At 43.2% G+C, this 19,666-nt stretch overlaps 1 protein-coding gene across 10 annotated transcripts in view; it reads left to right on the forward strand.

The window, feature by feature from the left end:
- Positions 1-19,666, forward strand: part of LOC126195826 (protein-L-isoaspartate(D-aspartate) O-methyltransferase) — a 67,605-nt gene that overhangs the window by 33,356 nt on the left and 14,583 nt on the right. For 7 of the 10 annotated variants that reach the window (XM_049934473.1, XM_049934469.1, XM_049934475.1 and 4 more), the window contains exons 5-6: positions 13,602-13,687; positions 15,853-16,025. In XM_049934473.1, the coding sequence (XP_049790430.1) occupies positions 13,602-13,687; positions 15,853-16,025 (259 nt within the window). Of the gene's footprint in view, positions 1-13,601; positions 13,688-15,852; positions 16,026-16,601; positions 16,645-19,666 lie in introns of all 10 variants that reach the window. The other 3 variants (XR_007538615.1, XM_049934471.1, XM_049934472.1) reach the window with 1 other exon arrangement.

Genomic DNA, 19,666 nt, shown 5'->3' on the forward strand with positions numbered 1-19,666 from the left:
CAATCTGGTGAGCCTGGAGTCCGCCATCCGTACGGCCTTTGCCCGCCGTCAGCACCTCATCCTTGTCTTTTTTGACATGCGGAAGGCGTATGATAGGACGTGGCGCTATCACATCCTCTCTACACTTCACGATTGGGGTCTTCGGGGTCCGCTGCCGATTTTCATACGCAATTTTCTGTCACATTGTACCTTCCGCGTGCAAGTCACGGCCTACCATAGTTCCTCCCTAGTTCAGGAGAACGGGGTACCACAGGGATCACTCTTAAGTGTCTGCCTGTTTTTAATTGCGATCAACGGGCTCGCTGCAGCGGTGGGAACGTCTCTCCCCACTTCGTTTTATGCTGACGACTTCTGCCTCTACTATAGCTCCATTGACATTGCCGCTGCTGAACGTCAGCCGCAGGGCGCTATCCGCAAGGCGCAGTCTTGGGCTGTAGCACATGGCTTCCAGTTTTCGGCTGCCAAGACCTGCGTTATGCATTTCTGCCAGCGACGCACTGTTCACCCGGAGCCGCAGCTTTATCTTGACGGCGAACTTCTTGCTGCGGTGGAGTCACATAGGTTTTTGGGTGTGGTTTTTGATGCCCAGTTGACTTGGCGGCCTCATATTCGGCAGCTTAAACAGATGTGTTGGCGGCATCTAAATGCTCTGCGATGCTTGAGGCACACCAGCTGGGGCGCCGACCAATCTACCCTCTTACCGCTCTACCAGGCGTTAATCCAGTCCTGTATGGATTATGGGAGCCTGGCTTATGGTTCAGCATCCCCTTTGGTGTTGCGGGTGCTGGACCCACTCCTTCACAGCGGGATACGACTTGCCACTGGTGCTTTCCGGACCAGCCCTGTGAACAGCTTACTTGTGGAGGCAGGTGTCCCTCCACTGCAGTTACGGCGCCAACGTTTACTGGCCACTTATGCTGCCCATGTTTTTAGTTTGCCCGTTCATCCAAATTATCGTCTTCTGTTCCCACGGTCAGGTTGTCCGATCGCGGTCTGAGTCAGAGTGCTTCTCTCAGGGCGTGAGGTTTTCCCTCTTCCACCTCCTTTCCGGGCCCCTCTGCGTACACCCCTATGGTGTGTGCCCCGCCCTTGCCTTCGGCTCGGATTGGCACAGGGCCCGAAGGACTCAGTCCCCCCAGAGGCCTTCCGCCGCCACTTCCTATCAATCCTTGCCACGTATCTGGACTCTGACGTTGTTTATACTGACGGTTCGATGGTTGCTGGTCTTGTCGGTTATGCTCTGACTCTAGGGGACCACTACGAACAACATTCCTTGCCGGCTGGCTGCAGCATTTTCACTGCTGAGCTGGTCGCCATCTTTCGTGCCCTAGAGTATATCCACTCCTGCTCAGGTGAGACCTTCATTATCTGTAGCGACTCCCTGAGCAGTTCATGAGCTATCGACCAGTGCTTCCCTCGCTCTCGTCTGGTGATGGCTGTTCAGGCGTCCCTCCATACTCTTGCCTGTTGCGGCCGCTCTGTGGTCTTTATGTGGACCCCTGGTCATGTGGGCATCCCGGGCAATGAACATGTTGACCGCCTGGCCAAACAGGCCGCCAGTGAACCGACTTTGGACATTGGCCTCTCGGAGACTGATTTGCGAGCTGTCTTACGCCGTAAAGTTTTTGAACTTTGGGACACTGAATGGCGCGCCCTGCCTTCACCAAACAAAGGAGGATAACGGTGTGTGGCGCTCCTCCTTGCCGGTCTCTCGCAAGGAGTCAGTTGTCCTCTTCCGGCTGCGCATCGGGCATACACAGATAATGCACGGCCACTTATTGCGATGTGAGGACCCACCTTTATGTCACTGCAGATCTGTTTTGACGGTGGTCCACATTTTGTTGGAGTGTCCACTTTTAGCTGTGCTCAGGCAGTCGTTCGCACTGCCTGACACGCCCCCTGCCCTTTTAACAAATGACACTGCCATGGCAGGCTTAGTTTTGTGTTTTATTCGGGCAGGGGGTTTTTATCACTTACTCTGAGTGTTTGTTATGTTTTTTTATGTTGAGTCTGGCCTTTGGCCTACGATTTTAGATTGAGTTTTTAATGTGTTTCTCGGTGGTTGGCTTTTCCTTTTTTTTCTCTCTATGGTTGGCCAACCACCGTCACACTCTGTGTGATTTTAATTCGTGTTGTCTGGTCTTTGTCTAAGTTTCTCTTGTCCTGTGTCGTCTGTCATCTTTTCCTTGTTTGCTTTTATTCTGTGTGGGTGTTTTTAAGTTTTGAAAAAAGGGACCAATGACAGTAGCAGTCCGGTCCCTTTAATCTCCCAAACCAACCAACCAGAGTGATCCCGTCCCAGATGTCCAACATAACTTCCAGTCTATGTTTAAAGCCTTAGGATCTTCCCAGTATCTGTCCACTGAATACGTTTCCCTCCTCAATCCTGCACTGCCCTGCAGACCCACCTTCCACATGCTCCCCAAAATTCACAAACCCAACAATCTTGGATGCCCCATTGTAGCTTGTTATTGTGCTCTCACTGAAAGGATTTCAACCGTCATTGACCAACACCTCCAACCAGTTGCACATAATCTAACCTCCCATGTCAAAGATACCAACCATGTCCTTCACCAACTCTCCATCATCCCCACCCCTTTACCTCCTGTTCCCGTACTGGTCACTGTTGATGCCAGTTCTCTATATGCCAACATCCCTCATGCCCGTGGCCTTGCAGATGTCCTTCAGACTCCAAATCCACTACCTCAGTCCTCATTCACATAACAAACTTTATCGTAACCTGTAACTACAACTTCATTGAAGAGAAAGTATACAAACAAATCTGTGGTACAGCCATCAGCACCCTTAAGGCACCCTCTTGTGACAGCCTGTTTGAGTCTCCAAGAGAAAACAGTCCTAGCCTCCCAAAACCCCAAACCTCCGGTCTGGTTCAAGTTAATTGACGATACCTTCATGATTTGGGCTCAAGGCCAAGACATTTTATCCTTATACTCCTTCACAACCTCAACACCTTCTCTCCCATCCGCTTCACCTTGTCCTCCTCAATCCATTGTGCCACCTTCCTAGATGTTGACCACCTCGTCTCTGATGGCTCCATCCTCACTTCTGTCCACATTAAACCCACCAACTAACAGTACCCAAATTTTGACAGCTGCCATCCTTCTGCATTAAAAAATTCCTCCCATACTGCCTTGCCCCCTTACCCAGGATGCTGAAGGTCTCACCAAGATCTTCATGAGCATGTACTATCCCCTGGACTTAATGTGCAAAAAGATTTCCCGTGCCATTTCTCCACTCACCCTTAATTCTGCCACCACCCATCAGAGCCAGCTACAAAAGCCCTTTGTCACCCCGTACCACCCCGGAGTGGAACAGCTGAAACACATCCTTCGTCAGAATGTCATTTATCAGCATGCCCTGAAATGAGGGACATCCTACCCAAGATCCTTCCTACTCCTCCTAAAGTGATGTTCTGTAGCCCACCCAACTTCCACAACATGCTCATCCATCCCTATGCCCCTGCCAAACCCAACCCCTTGTCACAGAGACCATATCCCTATGGAACACCCAAGTGCAGGATGTGCCCAATCCACCTACCTGCTACTTCATATTCCAGTCCTGTAAAAGACTTATCTTACTCCATCAAAGGCTGGACCACTAGTGAAAGCAGCCAAGTTGTATACCAGCTCTGCTGCAACCATTGCATAGTTATATCAGTAGGACACCAACCAACTGTCCAAGAGATGGGTTGGCACCCACCAAACTGTGACCATTATTCAAATTAAACAATTTTACTATGGAAGAATGGGAATGCAGATGAGTAACAGTAAACAGATGATGTACTTTATGCCAGTGCTATTGATTAGATGACATAAACTGTTTGTTCTAAAGACCCGTAGTGAAGTGATGATGGCCAAGGAGGTAGAAGATGACAGAAAAACAGAAACACGCAATACGTACTCATGTGAATAATGTATTCCTTCCACAGAGATAAGTATGGAAAAACTAAAACAAAACGAAAGTTCACTTTGTCATTTACACATTAGTTAAAGTTCTGGCCACAAACACTTAAATCTATGCATAGAATGTGCATGTGCTAATTCTTACGCTAGTTTAACCAAGCATCACAAAACAACAATACTATGAAAAGCTGATTTACACACATCACATTGCTGTGTAGCTGTGCCTAAGTCAGTATAGAATCCATGTGATATAGTAAGTGTATCAGTAGGTTCTACTGAAACATTCTCATTGGAGTAGAACAAATTGGCCTCAAGTAAATCACTTAGGCTCCTGTAAACTGTATTTTACTAGTAGCTAAACTTTTTATGGTTGCTGGTGAAGCTACTGAAAGTGTGTATTCCTATAAGCTGACAACTTTATGGACCAAAATAAATGACTTCAGCCATTATGAAAATTTTGTGAGTTGAGCTTTTCGTGCAACATTCTCACTTTGTGTCCTAATAGGATTACACAGGGTAATACTGATTCTGTGGCATGGAATTTATTAATCCATGTGTTGTGACTTGCCGATCTTTCAAAGTGCCGCCGCGCAGTTACGCGCGTCCTCTACATGGCCTGAAATGAGGGACATCCTACCCAAGATCCTTCCTACTCCTCCTAAAGTCGGTCAACTAATTTTAAGGAAGAATATCAAAATGTTAATCTTGTTTTAGTAACAATTTCATTTCACCAACAGCAGTGGTTAGTGTGTGTAGATTTAAAAATGGTGAATTACAGGAGCCTAAGTGATTTACTGGATGCCAATTTGTTCTACTCCAATGAGAATGTTTCGGTAGAACCTACTAATACACTTACTATATCACATGGATTCTATACTGACTTAGGCACAGCTACACAGCAATGTGATGTGTGTAAATCATCTTTTCATACTATTGTGCCACCTAAGCGGCCAGCCAGACTTGGACTCAGTTCAGATTTGACTGTTAAAAGTGTACACACGTCTTACTTTGTTTACTTGATCTGTGACTTACATGTATTGTGTCGTCCTTGAAATATGTTTGTTAAACTAGACGTTATAACACCATGTCAGGAAATTTGATCTGCTGATTATGAAAATAATAATGTTTTTGTTGAATTGACTCTAATTATTGAGGTAAAGGCATAGATTTATACTGGAAAGAGAAGACTTTTTAAAACTTTAAAATAAAAGTTATCAAATGATTTCAAAGAAACGAAGTGCTATAAATGATACAGAGAATAATAAAATTAATAATAACAAAAAACAAATCAATAAGAAAACAATTTTCTATGGGAATTTTTTTTTTTCCTGGGCAGTCTCTGTGCAAGTTCCAGGAGTAGTCTGCCATCGTATGGTGATCCCAATGATCTTTTCTCTGTTATCTTGATGTCCTGGTTGGAACGTACCCTTTGTTCCTGCCTGTAATCGCCCAAGTTGTCAGGATATTTATCTAAGTGACTATGCAAAAAATGCAATTTTATACTCATTAGCTCCTAGTTTTTGGAAATTCTGGAGTGTTTTGTTTACATTTCAGAGTATTCTTCGATTTGTGATTCCCCAAAAAATTTTTGAGTCGTCCATGCTTCCAATTCACCTTGAATCATGTAGTTTGTGAAATCATCATTGTTTATAAAAGTACAGACTTGTGGCCCACAATAAATTCCTGATTTTTACTTTCCTACACTGAGACCAGGAAATGATTGACAAATATATTTGAAGCAATCGCCATTGCTGTCTAAAGCTTTAACAAACTGTTTTATAAACCCTAGTTTAATATGTAATGGTGAAAGAATGATTACTTCCCCGACTGATCAACAGTTCGTGAACAGTGTTATCTTTTCCTATAGTCAGGCTCTTGGCTGCTAATCTTTAGTGCTCCAAAGTTTATTTTTCGCACGACTGTCCCACAGACAAAGAAAATGGGGTTATCTAGTGTATCCACATTGCTGACCCAATAAAAAATTCACCATTTTTAAATCTACACACACTGACCACTGCTGTATGTAAAATGAAATTGTTACTAAAACAAGATTAACATTTTGATATTCTTCCTTAAAATTAGTTGACCAAGCTATCGGGATCGAAGCTAATTTGTTTTCATTATGCAGTAACATACATATAAAACTTTTTTTAAAGCTATCTAGGAAAAGTGACCAGTCTTTGGTTGGTATATTATAAGATCCATTTAATTTAAAAGTCCAGAAATATCACTACACTATACGATATCATTCGTCTCATTCGAATATGGAAGAATGTCACGCTCTCTAGTTCGATAGGCTGTTATTGATATGCCAGGCTGAAGGCAATGTTTTTCTTTTAGTCTTGATGCAAGAAGCTCAGCTAATTTCTTACACAAGTTTAAAACTCGAATCAAGTTGTTTAGTTTGCCCTGAGGAAAACCTTGCGGTGTAGGACTGCATTCTTCAAATTCCCTTTCACCATTATGTTTACTCTGACTGTTTAACATTCTAACATCATCACAGTAATTGTCTGATAGGAAGTAAATACCAGTATTGGCAAATCTTTACTATCCATTATGAGATTTTCACTCTGCAGCGGAGTGTGCGGTGATATGCAACTTCCTGGCAGATTAAAACTATGTGCCAGACCCAGACTTGAACTCGGGACGGGGTGTGAGTCATGCTTTGGTAGCTCAGGTGGTAGAGCACTTGCCCGCGAAAGGCAAAGGTCCCGAGTTCGAGTCTCTGTCCGGCACATAGTTTTAATCTGCCAGGAAGTTTCAAATCTTTACTATGCAAGATTGGTGGCTTAGCGGATTGTATGTTTGGGTAAATCCAAGAGCACTTTTTTTATCAATTCATACCTTTTACATTCATACCACAAAAGTGGCAATCGTCAAGGTGGTTTCTTGGCTCTGTCCATGTCATTGGTATTAATTCAAACAGAAGCCCTTTTCATCCTCCATCTTCAGTATCAAAATGACTTTGTAGTGTCGGCAGACTTGCCAACACTACGCACACTAATTGAAAGAGGCGGCCAAGATGCACGCGCTAACTCACGAAGGATGGAGTGAGGTCTGAAACAGGAGACTTAATGAATGTGATAAAGAAAATACGTATCTTTGGAATATACTTAACTTTTAATACATCCTTGTATACAATTGGCGCCTTGCTAAGTCGTAGCCATTAACTTAGCTGAAGGCTATTCTAACTGTCTCTCGGCAAATGAGAACAAAGGCTTCGTCAGTAGTCGCTAGCAACGTCGTCGTACAACTAGGGCGAGTTCTCGTACGTCTCTCGAGACCTGCCGTGTGGTGGCGCTCGGTCTGCGATCACACAGTGGCGACACGCGGGTCCGACATGTACTAATGGACCGCGGCCGATTTAAGCTACCACCTAGCAAGTGTGGTGTCTGGCAGTGACACCACATTCCTCCCCCGCAAATCGGCGAACGGTTGTGTTATAAGGCTTCCGCCCGCTGTGGAGAGGACCCCATGTTGATGTATGCGATGAGGTGGGGAGCCTAACAACAGGCGAAGCTGTGCCACCCGCACCCGGCCATTCGGTCCGAGGGGAGCTAGGAAACACCTGAAAACCTAGTCCAGGGTGCACGTCAACATGCGGTGTATGCGCCCGTAGAGAGACAGGAGGGGCCGAAGGGTCGACCTCCATGTGGTCGGGGCACCCGACGGGCGAAGACGACATCTGGTCCGGAGCGGGCAAGAGTTCCATGGTGGAGGACATCTGGTCATGGGAAGCGATCGGCGGCGCGTGACCCAGGGAGGTGCCATGCGATTGCAGTGACGCATCCACTGCGGGCGGCGCCGGCGGGAGAACAGGCGGCAGCGGCCCGTCGCCATGGGGCAAAATGGAAGGCAGCGTCGGTAATACCTGGGGATGAGGCGAGCCAGTAGATGGGTCCCCAGGGCGCTGACCGGACGGCACCGTCGCTGAAAGCAGACGGGGAGCGGCAGAACCCAGGCGACGACAGAGGCGCAGCTGAGTGAGATGCCGACGCACCTCACCAGAGGCCCCTAAAACTAAATACATCGCGCGGCCGAGGCAGCGAAGAATGCGCCCTGCGAGCCAACGCCGTGAACCTCGATAGTTGCGATAAAAGACAACGTCGCCAGGAGCAAAAGCAGTAGTCTGCCGCTGCACTGGACCCTGATGCGGCGGATGCAGCAAAGACATCAAGGTTCGATGAGGACGACCATGGAGCAACTCAGCCGGCGAGCGACCATCGCGGGGCTGAGAGCGATACGAAGACAAACAGAGCAACAATGCGTCCTCCCTAGAATGCGACTCTTTCAACTTCAACATCTGTGACTTGAAAGTCCGGACCAACGTTCAGCGGCACCGTTTGACTGAGGCGAAAACGGCGCGGATGTCAGATGTTGAATACCATTGGCCTTGCGGAATGACAGAAATTCTGCGGACATGAATTGTGGGCCATTGTCGGAAACAACAGTCTGGGGAAGACCTTCAATGCAAAAAATAGCGGACAACGCGTGGATGGTGGCAGATGACGTCGTGGAAGACATCCGGACAACAAAAGGAAAATTACTGAAGGAATCCACCACAACCAACCATCGAGCATTCCAGAATGGACCAGCAAAATCAATGTGCAAGCGTTGCCAAGGGGAAGTGGCTTTCGGCCATGCAAAGAATTTCCGCGGCGGCGCGGATTGTTGTTCGGCACACGCCACGCAAGAAGAGCACATATTCGTAATCGCAGCATCGATTCCGAACCAAGTACAGTGCTGATGAGCAAGTTGTTTCGTGCGCACAATACCCCAATGTCCTTGGTGAAGAAGCCGTAAGACAGAGGACTGTAACGAACGTGGGACCACTACTCTGGACTGATCATTATCAGAACGCAACAACAAAACACCACGTCGTACAAAAAGTCTCTCCTTGTGAGCAAAAAATCGGCGAACCAACGGATCCTCGATCTGTGACTTGGACAAGGGCCATTGCGTAGCAACAAAACGCTAAACAGTAGCAAGGACAGGGTCAGAAGCTGTGGCCGTAGCGACACGACGAAAATCAATCGGAAACGATTCGACCACGTCATCGGTTTCCGAATCAATGAACATGCAAGCAAGTTCGGAAGAATCGAATGCTTTATCCTCAGCAACAGGCAAACGGGACAACGCATCAGCGTTTCCGTGCTTAGCAGTGGACCGATACAAGATATCGTAGCTGTACTGCGAGAGGAAAAGTGACCAGCGAATGAATTTCTGCGCTGTACGTGGAGGTACAGGCTTGTTCGGATGAAAAAGCGATGTCAAAGGTTTGTGGTCTGTGATGATGGTAAAGTGACGACCATACAAGAAATCATGGAACTTAGTAACACCAAACACGAGAGCTAAAGCTTCTTTCTCTATCTGTGAATAATTGCGTTGCGCAGACGAGAGCAATTTTGAAGCAAAGGCAATAGGACGATCATGCGAACCATCTTTGTGCGCAAGCACAGCACCGATCCCGAATTCCGATGCATCGACCATCAACAAAAGGGGTTTCTGGGGATCGAATGGCGTAAGGCAAGTATGAGAAAGCAACGCCGATTTCAACCGGCGAAAGGCGCGTTCGCATTCCGTCCAGACGAACGGAACATCTTTACGGCGTAAGCGATGAAGCAGAGCTGAAATGGAAGAAGCGCGCGGCACAAACCTGGCATAGTAGTTAATTTTTCCCAACACACTCTGGAGCTGTTTCAAGTTCTGTGGCGAAGGCAACTCCTGTATGGCACGGAGGTGCTCTGGACTCGGATGTATGCCTTGGGCATTTATGACACGGCCCAGATATGGTAAGTCACGAGCAAAAAACACACATTTGTCCTTCCTCAAGCGAAGACCATTTTGTCGCAAGACCTGAAATAACGTTCGTAGGTTGGCTAAATGTTCGGCTTCTGTCTTTCCGGAGATCACAATATCGTCCAGATAGTTCGCAGCAGTAGGGACCGACGCACAAACAGTTTGTAAATATTGCTGAAACAATGCAGGGGCAGATGCACACCCGAATGGCAGTCTTTTGAATCGGTACAATCCAAGATGCGTGTTAACCACCAAGACGCGCTGGGATTCTTCGTCCACTGGTATTTGCAAGTACGCATGTGCTAGGTCCAATTTCGAAAAGTATTTACCCGGGCACAATTTATCAAAAAGATCTTCCGGGCGGGGCAAAGGAAAAGTTGCAGTCACAAGTTGGGGATTCACAGTTGCCTTGAAGTCCACGCAAAGTCTCAATTTTCCGGAAGGTTTTGGCAAAATTACTAAGGGTGAGGCCCAGAGAGAAGCCTGCACACGTTCAATTACACCTTGAGATTCTAAATCGTTTAATGTTCTTGCGACCTCATCACGCAATGCGTGGGGAACATCGCGCGCTCTGAAAAATTTCGGTTGCGCATCCACTTTGAGTTCCAAATGTGCTTCATAGTTCTTAGTGCAACCAAGGCCCGGTGCAAAAATGTCTGCAAATTCCTCACAAAGATTAGAAACACTGGCGGAAGACACAGTCTGATTCACTGATAGGACCTGATTGACTATAGACAAGTTAAACAACTGAAATAAATCTAAACCAAATAAGTTCACTGCAGTAGAAGAACGAAGAACGTAAAATGACACAAGTTTTGTTTGTCCCTTGTATGTGGCAAGAAGGCTGCACTGTCCTAACACAGGTATCTGCTGTCCTAAGTAACTATTGAGCTGAACATTTGCGGCACGCAACGGAGGTTTGCCCAGTTGTTTGTACGTGTCTTGATTGAGCAATGAAACTGCAGCTCCGGTATCGAGCTGGAATGGTATCACTTTGCCTCCAAAGTCTAAGTCTACAAAAAGTTTATTGTCCTGCTGACGACAAGAGCGACGTTCACGTGCAATTTGGACTGATACAGGTACAGAAGCACTTGCGACTTTACTGGATTTCCGGCGACGTCGACGCACACTTTTTGTGGGACGAACACAGTCACTGTTAGATAAAGTGGCACTGGACGGGGTGGAATTAACGACATGAATGTCCATGGGCGAAGGGCCACGAGCCTGATTGTCCCTGGTTCGATTCCGGCGCGAAGCAAAGGGCCTGGAATCGTGATTGTCGGATCTAAGCCTTTCCTGGCAAACACTTTGAACATGTCCTTTCTTATGACAGTAAAAGCAAATAGCTTGGTGTGACGGGCAATTCTCACGCGAATGTCTAGCTGCACACTGCGGGCATGATTTTAGAACTGCATTGGCATGCTTACGCGGCTGGACTCGTGTTTGCGAGCTAGGCTGCAGCTGCTCGGACGTGCGCGAGGGCCGTTTAACGGTCCGTGCTGCGTGCCCGGCGGGCCGGTTAATGTGACACACTGCTGGCGAAGTTTCAAATGATTCCTGAGCAAAGTCAAGTGTGTCTTGCCTATCTAAAATGTCTATCACTTGTTGAAGGGAGGGATTTACTAGTTTCAAAATCTGTTCCCGTATGCGAACATCAGAAACGTTCTGTGCAATTGCATCACGCACCATAGTATCTGAATACGGAAGTCCACATTCACATGCAAAATCACAATCCCTAGTAAGTCCTTGCAATGTTGCAACCCACTCCCTATTAGTCTGACCGGCCGTACGTTTGGTACGAAAGAACGTATACCTTTTTGCAACTACATTAACTGTTTCTTTGAAATAGGCATCTAAAGCAGACAAAATTTCTTCGTAGGACAGAGTTGCTATGTCGCGTCGGGGAAACAATTTCACTATCACACGGTAGGTGGACACACTGACACAAGAAAGCAAAAACGGCTGCCGCTCATTACCTTGAATTCTGTAGGCTGCTAGATGGAAGCCAAATTGGCGTGACCATTCTGGCCACGTTTCGTCGTCCGTGTTATACGGACGAAACGGTGGTGCAACGGCGTGTTGTGGCTGCGGTAGCGATGAAGCGGCGGCGGCCGCATCGGTTTGCAGCGCACGTTGACCCTGGACGAACTGTCCCAGGGCATCCAATAAGGCCTGCGTCTGCTGATTCTGCAAGCGATAAAATTCGGACAGTACATCTGGCGAAGCCATGACACAAGTAATGTAAGCAAAGCAGGAAGAACGAAGACCGTTTTTACGCTCGTCGCCAAAATTGTAGTGTCGGCAGACTTGCCAACACTACGCACACTAATTGAAAGAGGCGGCCAAGATGCACGCGCTAACTCTCGAAGGATGGAGTGAGGTCTGAAACAGGAGACTTAATGAATGTGATAAAGAAAATACGTATCTTTGGAATATACTTAACTTTTAATACATCCTTGTATACAATTGGCGCCTTGCTAGGTCGTAGCCATTAACTTAGCTGAAGGCTATTCTAACTGTCTCTCGGCAAATGAGAGCAAAGGCTTCGTCAGTAGTCGCTAGCAACGTCGTCATACAACTGGGGCGAGTTCTCGTACGTCTCTCGAGACCTGCCGTGTGGTGGCGCTCGGTCTGCGATCACACAGTGGCGACAAGCGGGTCCGACATGTACTAATGGACCGCGGCCGATTTAAGCTACCACCTAGCAAGTGTGGTGTCTGGCAGTGACACCACAGACTTCACTTAAGTTTTACAAATGTTGTGTGGGACCTAACATTTATCTTGTTGTCCAAGTTGTTTTACAAAATTATTTATATTCCGTCGTTTTTCTTGACAATATTTACCACATACATAGCAGAAATGGTCGGGATTATTAACACGTCTTCTGTGAAGAACTCATATTTCCTGAAAAAAAAAAAAAAAAAAAAAAAAAAATGCCCAAACAGGACAGTTGCATGAAGTAACTGACACAGTATCAAGTTCGTAGAAAAATTGTAAAGAACGAGTAATGTGAGAAGCTTACCTGCACAAAATAACAACAACTGAATGGCAAACAACAAAAGCTCACCTGTGAAATGGCTCATGGTCACGGCATTCTCTGTGAGAAGCAGAAATAGTTAACGTAGTTTGTCAAATGCGTGCCATCTGATGGATTCCTGTCATAGTCACCAAGACAAAGGCACTAGGCCACATTGAGTTCAATTACCTTACTTCAAAAAAGGCACATTAATGAGGGTAGATTAGTAAACAACATGTATTTTTTATAGAACGGTTTATCGTGAGAACCAGAGTCTATTCAAACAAAGTAATTTATAGGCTAAGTACTTCATCATCATACGCATCTAAATAGACTCCGTAAACTTTTGCTTTAAAAAAAAAAAAAAATTGTTGCCCTCTGTTATCAGAACAGCAAGCACACGAACATTGGCAAAGAGCTGTGATCTGATGACAGTTTGGCTCCACTGATAGACTTCTAAATCAAGTTGTTTTAAATATACCTTGTACATAGACATAAAAGGTTGGCTATCATTGTGTATGTTAGAAACCATTCAGTCCCCATGAGCACCACTTTTTATAAGAGTTTATGTTGTTTCAATATATCTTATCGGCAAAATTAAAGTGGAGAGATAAATTTGCTCATTAATGACATCTGAAATATCATATGGTAGGCATGTTAATATATTTTGTATGTTGTCTGTATCGCATTTAAAAAGTTATATTTGTGGAAGTTGCGTAGTAAATATTTATCCTGCTCTAATCATTGTTCTGAATTCTGTGAAACAGATGTACTGGGAATTATTTTTTGCTGCAGGAAGCATTTCTACTTTTTAACTGTATTCTGAAGTTTGTCTTTTATATGAATGTATCTTAATATTACAGTTGGTGATGGCCGTTTGGGATGGCCGGAGGATGCTCCATACAATGCTATCCATGTTGGTGCTGCTGCTGCAACATTGCCACAGGCTGTAAGTTTGGATTTGCCTTATTTTTGTCTCTGTTATGTTTGGAGCTTTCATATATGCTATAAGCGCATTATTTCCTCATATGTTGGTGAAGTGTACATTGACTCAGTATAAATTTAGCACTTAGATAAAGTGGTATCAGAGTGTACAAAGCATTGTTTGTTTGTCTGTGTCTGTGTCTGTCTGTCTGTCTGTGTGTGTGTGTGTGTGTGTGTGTGTGTGTGTGTGTGTGTGTGTGTGTGTAGGTTTTAATGTTTCCTGTGGCACAAAGCAACCCCTTCATTGGTCTATTTGTGTGAATTGGCGTGTGGGCATGATACAGTGGTAAACCAGCTGCCTGCATGAGATAACAGAAGAAAGGGAGAAAGGGGAACTGCACAGAAGATACATTGGTTGTCTGCTAATGAGTATTCTTGCCTACTTCAGCAAAGTGCCCTAGTCTGATGCCACAAACAATACAAAAATGTGCTTTTAAGAGGAAGCATGTCGGTTAATTCTGTAAGTAATAATGGGGGACAAAACCTGCAGCAAATTGTTTTCTCACTAGCTATAGATGCTCACTGACACTCACACCAGGTAAAAGGCAAGTTCTAAATTTAGCCTTCATGTTTTTAAAATACAGCTGAACAAATCTGTGCTTCTGTCACTTAAAAAGGCAGTGCTGTTGTTTGAGCAGACCAGCGTGCATAGGGTGGTGTACTTTGTCATCTAAATGTCAAAGTACTTGTGGGCTATAATTCTTGGAGACATTACTGTAAGACTCCACGAGAATACAAAAGCAGCTCTGTATTTTACCATTAGAGGGTAAGCAAACCAGGACATAAGCTTCATGGGTGCCCAGTCTACATAAATATGGTCTTCACACAGTCCTCATAGTTCTATTAAGAAAAATGTTATCCATGAAGTAAGATCTGACAGTTCTGGAACAACTTGTTTTTTAGTTGTCAAGTGCAGCCAAATACCTAAGTACTCCCCTAGTTTGCTGTCAATCAGCAGTGGTGCTATTTGAAAGAAGCTTTTTCCCTCTCTTTCTTTCTTTTCTAGGTGCAAGTGTGCTTATGCAGGGTGGCGATTTCGTCTGGACAACCAGGAATTCTCAGGGAATAACATTTTACCTGTAAAAAACAGGGAATTTTAGGAATTTCATAAAAACTGAGGGACTTCTGTATTTTTAACCTAGCATTGAAATTGAATTTTATAAATCACACATTTTAAAGTACTTAATATTTCAGTGTGTTTTCATTATATGAATATTATTCCATATAAATTACCGATGTTCAAAAACTACAGTTAAATTGCAACTTATGGCTGATATACAGCTCAGCTTAGAGGAAAGAAAAGTCATTATTGTGGTATGCTGCCCATTCCCCCACTCACCATTGATTTCCATTATTTTATCAGAAGCTTCTTGACACATTCTTCCTCATCACACCTGGATTTCTCAGGAATTTTTTTTCCAAGTTTGAGTAGCCACCCTGTTATGCATCATTCACAATTGTGAGTAAGCTGTTTTTTCTTATCTTCAACCTAGATTTTACGTTATGGTAAGATTTGGTTTCCTTTCCTTTAAATTAGAAGCTTTTCTGTACCCAAATAAGATAAAAGGTTATTATTTCTTATGGCCCTTGGATTTTTTTATTTATGTTTGTTTTTTGATGGTATGACTTGTTTATTGTTGTCTGTGCAAAAGCTTTGGTTCTTCAAATCATTGCATTCTTTTATAAAATCATAAATTACTTGGGATAGATAATGCTGCAGATACCTGGTTTCACCTTCCTTAAAAGGAAGTAAATGCAAATAAGTTCTCCCTTAACTTCACTGGAAATAATGGGGGACATTGAAACAACAGCTTCATATTTCATTTGTTAACTATTGAAATATAACATAAAATATCCATTGCTATTTGGAAATAAGTGATATTCATAAATATAGTATTACTCTTTGTTAGAGTTGTTTGTAACTCAGTAATGATTGCATTATATGGACACAAAAAGGGCTCATTTGTGCAGCAATATAAAATTTGACTAAACAGGAAAAAATACAAATTTTTATACCCCCAGAGAACTACTCCTGATGCTACAGACAAAATTTTTAATTAGAGATGCCAACATGTGACACATAGAATTCACTGGTGTGTTGACATCGTGTAAAAGAAATTTGTTTGGCAGCTAATAGACCAACTGAAGCCAGGTGGTCGACTGGTAGTTCCTGTTGGGCCAGAAGGAGGAAACCAACAGTTGGAGCAGGTTGACAAGCTGCCCGATGGATCAGTACGGAGGACACCACTCATGGGTGTCGTCTATGTGCCACTCACAGACAAGGACCATCAGTGGCCTGGCAGGTAGGAAAGACTATCCATATATCTGTACATCCTTGAGTGTGAAAACATGTCATTGCTGTTTCTCCAGTTTTTGTGTAAAATACATGGCAATAACCCTTCCTGTTCCTCAACCACCCTCATAATGGCTTATTTCTGTAACATATTCCAGTCATATTGATGTCTAACAAAATCATCAGAGCTGTGATAATTAATGTTCATTCTTCACCTTGATCTCATCAAACCTGCAATTGGTGTTAATTTTGTTATAGTGAACTGTGAGTGGTAGAACATGTGTAACGAGCTGTGAATGGTAGAAAATGTTGTACAAAAAATTATTAAGAAAGTAGAAGAAATCACTCTGCATTTTTCTGCACATGGCGCACGCACGTGCTTACACACACACACACACACACACACACACACACACACACACACACACACTGTTGAAGATTTAGTCTTCTGTGATTCGATTCTATCTGTGTTCCATCTCTTTAATCCTTGTTATCTGTACATACTGTGCTTATTTTAGCTGTGTAAGTATTTAACACAAGCACTCTTTCTTTTGCTTTTGGGCTCAAAATTACTGGCCACAAGCAGACGTCCAGTTACTGCAGGACGTGTCAGGCTGGAAAAAGCACTGGTGAGCATATTTGGGTGTGGGTGTGTGTGTGTTTTTTTCTCAGTTTGTGTTCGTGAAATCAGTCAGAAATCTAAAATTGTTTTATCTTTGCATACATAAGCTTTTTTAGTACAAAACAAGAACAGAACACTGCACTCACGAATAGTATTGAAATTAACACTCACATCAAATATTAAATGCTTTGATGATTATGATATTCCAAAGTAAATTTACCATTAAACTTTAGCGATCCATTATTGAGATGTTCTCTTTTTGCCTTTATATAATGAACTTTTACAATACTTTTGGTTTAGTGCCTTGTACTGATTTTATTATGGATGGGTTATATTCAGTTCAAATACTTCGTTAAATACTTCAGTGTCTTATCAGTCATATTTGCGCAGAATACAGTAGGCGTACCTACCTGAGGAGATTACTCTTCAGTAACTAGTTTTGACATGAGGCTCAAAACTGCAACACAGTTGGTGAGTTCTCATAGAGGAATGTGTTTAGGCCACATTTGACCTATACTTCATTCAAACAAACTGGAATGCGTAGAACAGTAAAACATTAGGTGCTCAAAATCAGTGTGCTTAATGCTGTCACTACACCCAGTAACATAAAATCTGACAGGCTATGTCGTAGCAACTGTTGGATGAGCATCACATTGTAGTGTTGCACCTGCACTGCCCACCAGTTTCTGTAAAAAGTGGAATCCAGGGAAAGAAATTTTGATCCATATAGATCCAAAAACATCATGGGTATATACGTGAACATAAGGGCAGTATTGTAATCATAACAATACGCAGAGCTGTAATTTGACTCAATAACTGCAGTATATTGTGCATTAAACAGTTAAATTTTCGGAAACACAGCTGATGAATAATTTGTGCGTAAATTGTAGGATAAAATTTTCAGTAGTTACCATCAACCATTTAAGTGTTGTTAACACCTTGGAAGGATTTTAGGAGAAGCACATTTCACTTTTGGCCATCATTTTCTTGAACCATTCTGGACAAATGTGGGAAAAGTTCCCCCAAGAAGTTTGCAGCTTGTCCTTCCTCAGGCTTTGTCCAGGCATAATCCGTATCACTTCAGGCAGGGGGGGTTACCTTCATAGCCTTGAATTTTATTGAATATAGCATATGTTACAATTCAGGAGTAAGTAAAAAACACGTATTCTTTTGTTTTCTCCAAAAAAATTCCTGCCCTGAGATACTGGCCTCCAAAGATGACACTGCGAACACAATTTTGAAGATGTGAATTTTGGAAAAAGTTTTATAATGCTGTATCTCTGGAACAGTTCTAGATATTTTGTTTATTATTATTATTATTATTATTATTTGAAAGATAATTGCTTTATGATTACAGAGAGATACTCCACTTGGGCTTATCTGTCAAAGTCCTTTTACTATAGCGTTCTGAACTTTTTTATAATTTATGGATTTTTTTCCCCCATAAATGCCAGTCAATAAAATTTTGATTTTTTTTTCCTGTTGATTAGTATCACATAGTTACATGTTCCCTGAAAAGGAGAGCTTCCACTTGTAAGTTGGACAGGTTTTATTTTTAAAAATAATTTTTTGTTTAACTTTAAAGGGCAATATATGTCTACACTGAAGTTGTTTCTTACTAATTTCTTTGTTACAATGTTTATTTCTATTGTCTTTGTTCCAGTTATTTCTTTTCACTTTCATTGCTGCAGATATTTCTTACACTTTGTTGTAGTTTCTTTGTTGTAGTTGTTACAGTGCTAATTTGTTTACTGAAGAGGCTTCTCAGAAATCTGTGAGCATCCAGTGAGTTCTATGTTTTCGTGAGGAACTTACCAATTGACACAGTTGCAGTGTGTTTTGTGAAAAGGACTGTTTGAAATGTCTTCTGGCTGGGGTACAGGAGAGTGAAGTGTGCTCACTATTTGCATAGCCATAAAATAATGATATATCTAAAAACAAAGATGATGTGACTTACCGAACGAAAGCGCTGGCAGGTCGATAGACACACAAACAAACACAAACATACACACAAAATTCAAGCTTTCGCAACAAACTGTTGCCTCATCAGGAAAGAGGGAAGGAGAGGGAAAGACGAAAGGATGTGGGTTTTAAGGGAGAGGGTAAGGAGTCATTCCAATCCCGGGAGTGGAAAGACTTACCTTAGGGGGAAAAAGGACGGATATGCACTCTCTCACACACACACACACACATCCATCCACACATATACAGACACAAGTAGACATATCCACTTGAATTTTATTGAATCTAGCATATGTTACAATTCAGGAGTAAGTAAAAAGCACGTATTCTTTTGTTTTCTCCAAAAAAATTCCTGCCCTGAGATACTGGCCTCCAAAGATGACACTGCGAACACAATTTTGAAGATGTGAAATATGTCTGCTTGTGTCTGTATATGTGTGGATATATATGTGTGTGTGTGTGTGTGTGTGTGTGTGTGTGTGTGTGTGTGTTTGTGTGTGTGTCCTTTTTCCCCCTAAGGTAAGTCTTTCCGCTCCCGGGATTGGAATGACTCCTTGCCCTCTCCCTTAAAACCCACATCCTTTCGTCTTTCCCTCTCCTTCCCTCTTTCCTGATGAGGCAACAGTTTGTTGCGAAAGCTTGAATTTTGTGTGTATGTTTGTGTTTGTTTGTGTGTGTATCGACCTGCCAGCGCTTTCGTTCGGTAAGTCACATCATCTTTGTTTTTACATATATTTTTCCCACGTGGAATGTTTCCCTCTATTATATTAATACAAAGAATGATATATATAAGACAAAAAAAAAAAAACAGACTTTGTTCAGGTTGGGAATAAGCGTTCTCATTTGAAAACTGTTTCAAAGTGAAGATATTTCCAGTGATGGCTTTTTGTGTTTTAAATGTTTGACAGAATAACAGTGATAGTATCTGAACAAGGTGAAGCCTCCTACGGTGCAGGTGATGCTGATTTTGCATCATTAGAGGAAGAATTAAATACCCTGAATCAGTCACCTACAGAGGTGGGTGTTAGTCCTGTTAAGAAACCATTTGTGTGTGTGTGTACTGTGCA

The sequence above is a fragment of the Schistocerca nitens genome, chromosome 7, assembly GCF_023898315.1.
Source record: "Schistocerca nitens isolate TAMUIC-IGC-003100 chromosome 7, iqSchNite1.1, whole genome shotgun sequence".
Taxonomy (NCBI): Eukaryota; Metazoa; Arthropoda; class Insecta; order Orthoptera; family Acrididae; genus Schistocerca; species Schistocerca nitens.